This window comes from Leuresthes tenuis, unplaced genomic scaffold, assembly GCF_036924035.1.
Source record: "Leuresthes tenuis unplaced genomic scaffold, fLeuTen1.0.hap1 SCAF_11, whole genome shotgun sequence".
In the NCBI taxonomy this organism is placed as follows: Eukaryota; Metazoa; Chordata; class Actinopteri; order Atheriniformes; family Atherinopsidae; genus Leuresthes; species Leuresthes tenuis.
This window is the reverse complement of record NW_027325365.1, coordinates 15669965-15682155: the sequence shown is the minus strand read 5'-3', so window position 1 is coordinate 15682155 and position 12191 is coordinate 15669965. Positions and strand designations below refer to the sequence as shown.

The following is a 12191-nucleotide window of genomic DNA, read 5'->3' as shown; positions in this document are numbered from 1 at the left end:
GAAACATATAAAAGTGTGTTATAAATCATTTGTTGAATGGGGTTAAATAGAGTTGCACATTTTGTACAGTGCACATTTAATTTGAAGCACACAAACACATCACTTACTCTACGGATTCCTTTTGGTTAAAGTAAACTTTATGTCTCAGTGGCAAATAAATATTCAGAGATGTTGTCATACAGCATAATCATGGCTTTTAGGAACATAAGCTTGTGAGACGGCACAGTAAGAGGATGGATTAAGTGAGGATGGAAATAGGAAAGCCAGGCAAGAAGTTGGAGATAGGGGGAGCAGCAGGAGGGAGAGCCAGCGAGGATGAGCTGGTTGGACTGCAAAGAAAGGATATGAAGGGTGCTCAAGAAGTAGAGAGGTAAGAACAGAGGCACTTGTGTAGGAAAGGATGGTTAAACTAGTCTGAAAAATAATTTAAACAGACAAATTATGTTGATAGCTCAAATTTGCAATTTTGTTATTTCTGTTAAGTACCTTCAAACACTTTTTTTGTATTTCCTGATGTGTCATGACTAAAACTAACCACCAGGGAGCAGCACTGATGAGGCTTCCATTCATGTACCACTAAGACATGTGCAGCCTGTGTCAGGTTTTATTTTTACACATAGATTTTGTGGTTCTGGTCGCTGCATGTATGCTTACTGCTCAGGAATTGAATACTTCAATCAATATTTCCCTCTACTCTTTGCTTAGACATACTTTCTTTTTTGCTGCATATACATGTGACAGCCATACGTCACTTACACTACGTCATTTATGAGCATGCTTGCAGTCACCCAAACTCAAGATTACAAACACAATGCCCACATTACGCTATCTTACTCTATATTGCTTGTCCCACAAGCCAAACAAAGCTATGCGTAACTGACCCAGTGCAACACGCTGCCAAATATATTGTCTGTCGCTGGCAGGAGGTACATTGAATGTGTAGATGGTATGTTAATGTGACCAAGGACGTCAGAACATCAAAAACGCATTTTGATACAAGGTCTAGAGCCAGCTGAGGGTCTGAGGTATTCATGACACTTTTCTCAAATAATTTTCAATACTCTTGTGATTTGAAGCTAGTTATCAGTTAAAGATGTACCATAACAGTGAAGAAACCTTTACATTTGACCATAGAGTCGAAAATTGCCTTTTCTAGGGAGGGTGGGGGGGTGGGGGTTGATCAATAAGAGAAGAGCCATTGCTGTAGAATCAGGCATTAATTCTATTAAACATCAGAAGGACCTGATGGTTATCATTAAGAGTGATAACGACAAAGCTGAGTAAACAAAGAAGAGACCACCAACAGGAGGAGCTCTGATTCTGCCCAAGATATTTTTCAGACATGCAGGAGACAAAACATTCCCATACCTTTAAACACATGCAATACTGCTAACATTACTGTCATTTCTAACACGTTTCTCCGAAAAAAAAAGGTTTACCGTAAGTGAAGTAAGCCACTTCGTCTGGTAGTGAGGCGTTGCTGAGGTCGTCATCCGGTACATGCATGTCTACATACTGCTGGGCTTTGGATGCCTTTAGGAAAGCCATGAAGCGGGCTGTGAAAGATGCCACGAAGATGGACAACATGCCGAAGTCTAGAACATTCCAGAGGTGCATGATGTACTCTCTGGGGCCATCGCTCCAGATCTCCTTGCATTCTGACCAAATCATGCCTGAAAGAAGGAAGAGGGCACATACGGGACAGTCAGGATTTAAACAACCAAAAAAAAAAAAAAATGCAGAAAGATGAGGAGACTTAAGCGCTCATGCAATTATTAGCAGACTTATGCATGTACATACAGCATAAGCACACAAAGAAGCATGTAAATGAACACATAGTGGCAGTAAAGCTTCTTATTTAAACTGAAGAAATCAGAGATATGTCGCTTTTGAGTAAGGTGCATATAAACACACACTGACTCTCTCTCTCTCAAACGCACATACACAGAGTTGAAAGCCTACTTTCTCCTGTGGAATCAGTCTGCCCTTCACCATTTGGAGCCAGTTGGGGCTAGATTTCTCGGTGACAAGGCATCCTGATCAGAATCATAACTGGGCATGCCAGAGGATTTACAATTATGCAGTCTAACTAAGGCACCAGTCACTGTACACACACACACACACACACACGCACATCCCTGCGACATAGTTACACAAACAGCTGCAGCCAAAAATGTCAGTTATGGGGATACGAATGACACCATTTCACATAGATAAATAAAAGCAGAACCACACATACACCAACATACAGAAGCCACACACATAAAAACGGGATCTTGTTATTGGTGTGTTAATGGTTGAAAGAGCATCAGCAGAAGGAAGCAGCTGAGGTCTGACATAAATGGCCATGGGCTATTTATCCATCGGAGTTTGTCTTCATTTGTCACCCCCCCTCTATCTTCCTGTTTTCTCATACTTCTTGTGTGCCACATACTCCACACCCATCTATCCCCCTCAGCCACTCCTTTCCTTCAATTTCCTTTTCTCTTTATTTCTCTGTATAATATTTCCTAAGCAACAGATCTCAAGCTCCAAACTGTCCCCTGGCTTATCACCGAGGTTCAGCATGGCCACTGCTTTAAGAAATTTGGCTTAATCCATGCTGGAGGTAACCTCGGTTTGATCTTCGGAAGATGAAAGAGTATGTTTTGTTGTAATACTATATCCTTGGCTTTCATCCACTTGGTTGATATGCTGTAATGTAAAACTTTAATTATGCCTCATATCAAAGGTGTGCAAAGGTGTGCTCTGACCCTCTGCAGAATCTGTACTCATTTACAGAGGGTGCGCTTTTTAAAACCTTTGTAGTGGTATAACAAACTTCTCTTGCATGCATTTTTCTGTAATATAGAGGACTTTTGTCAAATGTAAATGCAAACGACTAAAGTGCAAAAAGTACAAAGGTAACATGTGAAACCATTTTCGTTTTGAATTAGATGCTGGTTACATTTTTTTAAAAATTTGTCAAGGAACTCTTTTTCACTGAGTTGCATCACCTCTTCAGAATGTTGTGAGTATTTTGGAACCGAGAAGACCAGTTTCTGTTCTGAGTTATTGTCCCAGTAGTTGCTTGACATAATATTTCAGCTGCTCAACTTTGTAACAAATAGGCATGGCAGTTCAGTACATGAGATCATAGTGTGTGCCGATTAGTATTTTTCTGAGATGATGAAGGCCTTCACTGAAAAAGCACAATTTGGAAAGCAACTTTTGTACTTAAAAAACTACGAGCATTGGTAATTGTTAATGCTCCCCAAAAGTGCAAATCGTCCCGGCCATGTGGACCAATTCCCTCCTTATACCATTGCACCTTATGTGTGTATGATTTGTGTGACAAGGCAACTCACCCAACACCCACTTCATGATCAACATCTCTGTCCAGGAGAACTGGGTGGTTTTGACCCTAAACACCTGTCGTGGATGGTCTGTGATGGTCTCGTTGGGCAGGTTCTTGACACCTTCGAAGCGGTCAGAAGCATTGACAATCAATAGGCCAAGGAAGATTGTGAAGGACACGGCGTGAGCCACAAACTTCATGAAGGGGCTCCGCAGGATCTGGCCAAGCTGACGGTGATAAGATTAAGAATACAATAAGGTATACTGTACGTTCCATTATTTAGCTGTGGTTTACAGACATGAGCGGGCCTAAATCAGTAAAATAAAGATTGGTAAAAAATGTTTCCATTTTCTTATACAAGCATCATGCTTAAAAAGCATGAGTACTTTATGAACAGTACTCATGCAGAAGGCATCTGTCCTCTTTCTGAGAAAACTTATGCTTTCCACAGTTCCTGAGATTTTGGTCTTTGGAGGAGAAAAGCTGAAAAGCACCACTACAAAGCAGTGAAACACCAGCTGTTAGATTTCATTGATGCATTTAACTACTCTCACAGCGACATGATGCCAAAGTAACTCGATGCCAAACAACAGTTTGTGGATACGCACCATATGGGGAGGAAATAATGCAAAAAGGTATTGTAAAAATAGCTTTAACATGCCGCCACTCAGATTGCACATAAGTATGCCAAGACACACATATGCACACTTTCAACCCACATTTCAGATCCTAATATTTGCTAATCTCTGAACATGCTGTGTCCAATATTAACTACCCACAGGACATCTCTACTCACTGCATGCACAATACACATGAGATCCCGTAGCTCCTCCCATGTGACACACACTGCTGAAGTGTACAGGAGGAGGTTGTCTGATAATTCTTAACCCGGCAAAACTTCCTCAAAAAGCTCCAGCCACATTCATTTCTCCCAGCTGCTCAACTGTGCGGATAAGGCACCCCTCTGCTGAAACGATATGGTCATCCCAGATCAAGCTTTCTGAACTGGTTCTTTTTATCTATGCTATGGTGACATGCCATTGGTCAGCGTAAAACTCTGGCGTAAATGTAAATTTCATAGGGGCAAAATGGAGCGTCTGTGTCTTCTTACTATTTTCACCTGGGAGAATAAACTTTAAAGTACACTGTGTGTGGTCAGGTATCCTCTCCAGTAATTCTATATCTATGTATGAGCAAGAAAAAAGAGGATTTGGTAAGTGGATAAAATCAGTTATGATCACTGAAAAAAAAGATGAACTTTTCCATTGTTGTTCCCGTGTTTTTCAAAGAGTTTTCCTTTCTTCTTGTGTTTCCTGTGCACCCGAGACTATATTCCAGTTTCTCTGTGTTATAGTGGCATCTCAAGTGACATGGCAGTGCCACCATTAACGTATGCTGGAAACTGATCTGGGACAGGTAATTTGAAAGTTGAGTGACAAGTAAGTGTAAAAGCAAACAAACAAATAAATGAATGAATAAACATACATATATATATATATATTTACCAATTAGAATTTTATGGTAACAGTCTAAAGTTGTGGAAATATGGGCTAGTTTGAAATATGAAATGTGCAATCCTGGCCCGTGAATCCTGAATTCAACCAGCTCTCTTTTTATGAAAAGACATACATAGATGCAGAATAATTTTTACTAATAACTAGTTGATTGGTAAATGATCAAACTCATAATCAGCTGTTTAACAACAGATCAGCCTGAGTCGTTACTGACAGGGATTGTTGAGAAACCAGAGAACCGCCTGGTGATATCAGGTCATTCCGTCAGGAATAAATGAGCAGTGACCAGTCTTGTGAGCACTGATTTTGTGTAATTAAATTGATTTGAACTCCTGAAAGCAAACAATCATGCAGAGACGTATCTAAGAAAATTAATTGAATGTCAAACAGCAGTAAACGATTTAAAGGGAGATAAATAGCTCTTAAAGAAGCAACACGTCACTGCTGCAATAAATCAGAATGGCCTTTATTGTCATTGCACTGTGGCGGTACAACGAAATTGAAGGTTTTTAAAGTGATTGTGATTGGAGTTATAATCACCATGAACTGAGAGCACTTCTGTCATTCCTTTGGTGACGTTGTGTCACAAAATAAGTATTAGTGTTACCATCATTACAGTATTGCTTATCTTTAGTAAATTCACTTTCATTACACATACCATCAATCTGCACTGAGGAATGAACACCAGGCCTTCATTTGTTAAATGCAGGGTTAATCCTTTACTAACTCCTGGAGGTTGTCTCATTAGGTAGTAATCTCTTTTCTTTTAAATTGAATTTATTTTCTGTTGCTAAAGAAAGGAAGAAAATAATTCTCATAAGGATTCATCCATTTTTCCTCTATTTCCCAACCTTTTCAGCCTTAATACCTATCCATTTGTCACCTCTTATCTATCTATATAGATATAGATATACTTTGATTTGGAAAATAACAACAATTATATCTTCTTTGTTTCTGTTTCTCTAGGCTGAGATGTGATGCAACCAGGCTTAGAGTTTTGATAATGGTGTGTTGTGGCACCATAAAATTGAGAAACATTATGAGCTGTAAGAGATGAGCAGTTAATGAGAAGAGCAAAATAAAATTGCATGATTAGTTCCAGGTGCAGGAGAGCACACAATCAGCAAGAACACATCAAAGCTTTGTCTTTGGAACCTGTCTCAGTTAGTGGTGATGCATTATTGTGATCAAGTCCATCATTATCAATTTCATCACCAAATCCAATAATTTCCGAGTGGTCTCTGTTGAGCTACTGTCACATTGTTTCCAAGCGCAAATAAGATAAGAATCCATTTGCGTAGTCTTTTCATATTTATTATTTATTAATATAGCCTTTATTATTCCATCCTGGTAGTTCTGCTTTTTTCCAGCTCTTCAGCCCGTTATGGTCGTATTAAATCTCCAAACGGCGCTACTTTTACTGCTCTCTTCAATGTGCCACCAAGTTGCAGACGGTCACATGCAGGCTCATCTGCTGGTTGATTCATCATCAAATGCATTCATGCATGCACACATGTGCATTCACTCACACATCTATATACACAGGTGTTTTGTGAGGAAGTGAGATCAGACACAGCTAGTGCCTCATGATTGAATCCATGTCTCAGTGGTGGAGAAACTCTCAGCGCAACCGCTTTCCATCATCTCAGACACACTTGACATCAGCTGCTCTCTCTCTTTGCCGGCAAAATGACTAATTCATCAGTAACACCAGACATGAGCCAATAGTCCTTAACTCTGTCTGTTAAGCACTGAGTCTTAGTGCACAAGCACACACACACACACACACACACACACATACCACTTGATGATGAGGTTTTGCAGGATTATCCAGGTTGATGAGCAGATTTGCATTACCGCTCGCTGAGTTCCTGTGTGGCCTCTGTCATATTGTGTTACTCTACAAATTATAATTTCCTTGATGGAGTATTAAGTGTATGTGATCAAGCGTTTCGGGCCCTGTAATCAAAATGTGATGATACAATGCTCTTTAATATGAAATCTGTTATTATTTTGTGAAACAAGTTTACATAGTTTAGTTAAACCATATCCTGTTTAACTAAAACCGTCTGTCCTTTGGTCCAGATTCAGTGTTCTGACAGGAAGTGAATGGATGCCATGCTGAGTGCTCAGAGTTTCTAAAGAAAGTGTGCAACTGACTTAAAACAAATCTGTAGGAAGTACAGAATCACAACGTCAAGTTTTTACTCAAAAACGTACACTGAAGAGTGAAAACATGGGTCACAGATTTTCTTTCTTCATCTTGTTGCTATGTTTTGATTTCCTGCCTTTTGTCTATGTGTGTGTGTGTGTGTGTGTGTGTGTGTGTGTGTGTGTTTGCATCACTAGGCGTGGCCTTCCACCTCTCATCTCCATCTGAACACCGGAGATTATGAAGCTCGCATCTCTAGCTCTGCTCACAAATCCTCATATGCATATGTTCCTCAGTCTCCACTCTCTGTATGCCACAGCAGAAGCCGGATTCACTCAGTCATTCTAAGCCAGTCAACACTAAGCAGAGCCCACATGTCAGCTTGAGTGCCAACATGCCCTCTTAGCTGTTCACCTCACATTTTCTAACAAACCCACTACTTAGATATGCCAGTTCAGGTTTCAGTGTCTGGTATTCTCTCAGACAAGTCACAGCAAACGTCTCTAATCCACTCATAACCATTCAACTTGGACTGCTTTGTGCATCTACCACCTCAACTGACAGCCTGACAATAACGTGATTATATATCTCCCTTGCTTGCCTGTTTTCCGAGCTCTGCTTTAGGGTCCCTCTTTAAAAACTTTGCAGCAGCAACAGTGTGTGTAAGTTTGAAGTTTAAAAAAAAACATAAAAATTTGCAGTTAAAGTTTTAAATCCACAGTAAAGTTGTTTCGCTCAAAGTTATAGTACATCTGGAACACATCTTGTTGTAATGTTAGCATAGACTTGTAACGGGTCTGAGAAGAGACACTCAGAGCCATCTGAAAACCCAGCATTGGAACATATGCAAAAAAGGGGAAGTACTTTCAAAACAATTCTTGGCAGGTCATTAGATGAACCATTAGCTGATCAATATCTATTACCATATATCATTGACTAGCTTCAACCAACCATAAGGGAGCCAGCTGGAGAATTAAACTCTTGCAAAAGCCAGCAGGAAAAAGCGCCGAAACATAATTTCCACTGAGAAAAAAAAACTGTAGTATTGCTCTTTGATATTTCAGTGAAGAAAAAAATCCAGATCTTATTGAACTTATTTCAAAGACGCATCCACATTAACTTCTTAGCAGCAGTTATAAGGGTTGACTCCTATAAAAAAAACTGGCCTTTGATCACAAAAAAAAACACAGTTTGGTTCTCGGCAAGATGAATCCCACATGCTGCCTTGCAAGCTAATCGTCTTAAATCTAATAATTGATCTATACTTCCAATTGAAGTTGTTGGAAGTATAGATGACCAACAATGATGATTTTTCCTTCATCAGAAAATTGCACTTTTAAAAGACTACAGACATTAGGGAGAGGTGTCACAATCAAATACTTTGTGTATCATGAACATTCGGTGCAAGAAGCATTAACAGAAAACATTTGCTCTCAGAGGAAATTCTGCAAATAGTAACAACGGTAACAAGTACCATAAATCAACAATGTGTTACGTTTGACACATGGTTGCTCACACAAGTTGTGTATTCATACCTTGCTACATGGCATTATCCAGTAGGCAATGGCCAGGAAGGGCAGACCTACAGTTACCCCCAGCACGGTCCAGCACTTCACACCAACAGACTGCTGCCTCAGGCCGGGCAGGTTCTCATACCAGATAGTCATCAGCTGTTGCTGGCAGTTGGGATGAGCAACAAACTGAGGAGAGAGACAAGCAATGGTTAAGATATTGAATTAGATAGAGAATAATGTGAAAGGAGAAGAGGAAAAGGGCAAGGGGGGTATTGGGGGATGAGAGAGAAGCAATAATTAAAATCCATTAATGAGGTAATTGTCAGAAAACAAATGCTCGACTTTTTTCTGACTGCGTAACAGATCACACGGAGATATATGGTCATGCCACGATGATTGTAGACTATTCTTAACTTGCTCACCTGTGTTTAAACAAAAAAACAAGATAAAATTAAAATGAAACAGTCCACTCTGCTATTGAAGGTATTTCAAGTACAGTATTGTGTAAAATTCTTGAGCCACAGCTCATTTCTTTGTATTTTGACTTTCTTGTAATCTTTTTAAAATTTCCCTGGAAACTACCTGCTTTTTCATTTTGAGTCAAGTCCTTGACCATGACCATTTTCAGAGGAATGCATTTGTACGTTAAGTTAACAACTTAACACTGAAATGACAAGCAAGCTCCTCTAAGACGGTTCAGGTTGGCTTGAAGAATAAAGGCTGTCACATCAAATATTGACTTTCAAGATCGTACAAATTTTAGTTAATTTACTTTTTAGTTTGGTTTGTTTTACCTTACATACTGCATTCCTGTGTACGGCTGTTTCAGCTAATCACTGCACCTTGTTCACATTTTTTTGGCAGGAAAAATCTCAAGACTTTTGGGCAAAACTTGAGTGTGCAAGTTATATTTGAATTCAAAGCACATATATATTGAATCTTCAGTCAAATCTAAAAATATATTTCACAACATATTCATATTTATGACTGCCACTTGGCTTCATTTATAAAAAGCAAAAATGCCAACGAGTAGGTTGGAGAATCAATTCGATATACTGTGTGCATAGGAAAGCAGGGAGGCAGGGATGAAGGGGTGTTTACATTGATTACTGACTTTATTCCAAGAAAAGGAGTGATAAATAAAAGTCAACAAAGGTGTGATGGGGGAGGAGAGGATGGATGCTTTTCATGCAGCAAGAGGATGGATGTGGAAAAGAAGGGAATCAATGCTCAGCTGGTGCTCAACTACCAAAACAATCAAACTCTGTTTGCATATTCTTTACATCAAAGATCTCAGCAAAAGTCTTTGTTGGATCAGATCTGCAAACTCTCGTCTTCTATTTGCCATCTTGTTTTAAAGCTTGTTGTTTTTGCCCTCTCTCAGTCTTTTCTACGCCACTCAGATTCAAGGCGCATTCATCCAAACCGATTATTTCCCTCCTGTGCTTCCACCCTGCGATCAAAATATCAATGAATAACATTTACGTGAACTTAGCCATCTTGAAATAAAAGGCAAAGCCACACACAACAAAAATTATAGTTAAAATAGTTTACCACTGATGTTCAGCGAGCAGTCTACCAAGCCACTGACCCATGCGTGTCCAGCAACATCCACTACACACAGCCATGCTCCACCTGGTTTCCATGCCAACATATCCCTCCCTCTGTCATTGTCCCTTCTGTAATTAGCTGGCTGGTATTGGACACACTCTCTTGAACAGGATAAAAAACAAACAGGTGGCTCAAACAGGCTGGTTTCTGCCAAACACACATGCAAACACGGTACACAACCACTATGGTGCACAGATACACATGCAATGTTCCTGATTAAGAAAAATATGCAGCCCGTGGGGAGTCAAATAGGAACATGTTTCAGTGACAGTTTTGTGAGGGGAAATTGGGAAAAGGGATTTGGTTTGACATTTAGAAAGCCCCTCTGCTCAGTGGGGATTAACTTCCACAGGGCCCAGTGAGTTCTTTGTCCTCTGAGGCAACATGAGGACAAACAACACACAACTTCATAGACTGAAATTTTCAACAGAGGGCGTAAGGCACTTACACAACAGTCTAAGGTTCATGATTTCACAACCCCAATTCCGAAAAATGAGGGATATTGTATAATCAAAGAGAATGCAATGATCAGCCCATCTCATAAGGCCAATCTCATAGATCGATATTTTATTCACAAGCGACCATAGGAAACATCAACATTTAGCTCTCAACATGGCATTGTCCGTTACCCGCAGTGCTGTCCGGCACTTCACACCGACAGACTGCCGCCTCAGGCCAAAGGTTCTCATACCAGATAGCAAGCAGCTGCTGCCGGCAGTTGGGAAGAGCGACATGTCTCAGACAAGTTGTGACATGACTATTTTAACCACTGTGCAGCATCCTCTCTTCTTTAAACAAACACCCACAAAGATCTGGCAACCGAGGAAACCAGTTGCTGGACTTTTGTTGTCCTGCTCTTGTCCAATCTGTTTCTTCTTTTTTTTCAAAAAATACTTATGTTATGGTTTATCATGATAAAGATTTAAAGACTATAATAATCCGAAAACACAAGAGTGACAATCAGAATATTTAGAATCACGTAACACTGTTTTTATGCTTTTCATCCTTCATGGAGTTGTTAGCTACAGAAATGTCTGTGGTCCAGCGACATTCAGGAAAGGTCAGCACTAAGGGTAAAGTAGACAACTTTCAGATTGTGTATAAATTCCCATCCCATGTGCCAAACACTGTATGACCATACGTCACCTTGGCCTTCGCAGCTTTATGATTTACTGAGCTGTAAAAGTGTCACCCCACTTCCAACATTTACCACGACAGAAAACTCCTGCACTCTACACCCTGTAAGTCATTTGATGCCACTTGAAGCAGTTGTTAGAATAAATAACTGTTGTGGTTTTTCCCCTAGCTTTTTCGTACCATTGCTAGATCTGATCCTTAACATCACTGCAACTATAAACCTGTCTATCCATGTGAAAAAGGCTTTAGTTTTCAATGTTAATTAAGCATGTTTTACTCAGCAGTGTGGAGGGACATTTTCTGAGGAAAACCTTTTTTAAAATAATTTTTTGTATTATTGTGGCAGTTTAGCCATGCAATACCCAGCTATGACCCAAGAACAGCAGATTTTCTACACTAAGCTAACAAATGAGCAACACTAAGCTTTATTCATTCATAAGGCCCGTACTTTCTTTTACTCTTTGTATAACTTTTCTCTTGCCTTTTCATGCAAGCTCTTTATCAAACACCCTTAAATGATTGGATTATGTTGCAGGCAGCTTTCACTAAGCTTGAGAAACAGACTTTTAATTCCTGTGTATCTGTCACCTGAAGTGACATGCACTAAAATCCAAAGCTTGCACATAGGGCAATTCAGGTTTATTTCAGCTTTTGCTGTTTGTTTTTCATCTGAATTTCCAAATAGATCAGGAACCTGTGCAAAATATGAATAAGAACCAAAACCAATGGTTTGCAAATTTCAGAAACCCTGCTTTTGATTTAAAGTAATGCAAATAATGCTGTTAGGAAAAAAGACGTAGGGTGGTTCACACTGTGGCAATGTGTGGGCAGTTTTTCAGAAAGCACCACTGGTATTAGATTCAAAATAAGAATCTTCTTTTACAAAAATGCTGACATTTAATTAACTTTTAATATTTTCAATGATT

At 39.6% G+C, this 12191-nt stretch overlaps 1 protein-coding gene across 1 annotated transcript in view; it reads right to left on the bottom strand.

The window, feature by feature from the left end:
• trpc7b (transient receptor potential cation channel, subfamily C, member 7b) overlaps positions 1–12191 on the bottom strand; it is a 49018-nt gene that overhangs the window by 23713 nt on the left and 13114 nt on the right. The window contains exons 4-6 of the mRNA XM_072395288.1: positions 8539–8703; positions 3348–3564; positions 1440–1673 (exon numbers count right to left, since the gene is read on the bottom strand). Coding sequence (XP_072251389.1) covers positions 1440–1673; positions 3348–3564; positions 8539–8703 — 616 coding nt within the window. The remainder of the gene's footprint in view (positions 1–1439; positions 1674–3347; positions 3565–8538; positions 8704–12191) is intronic.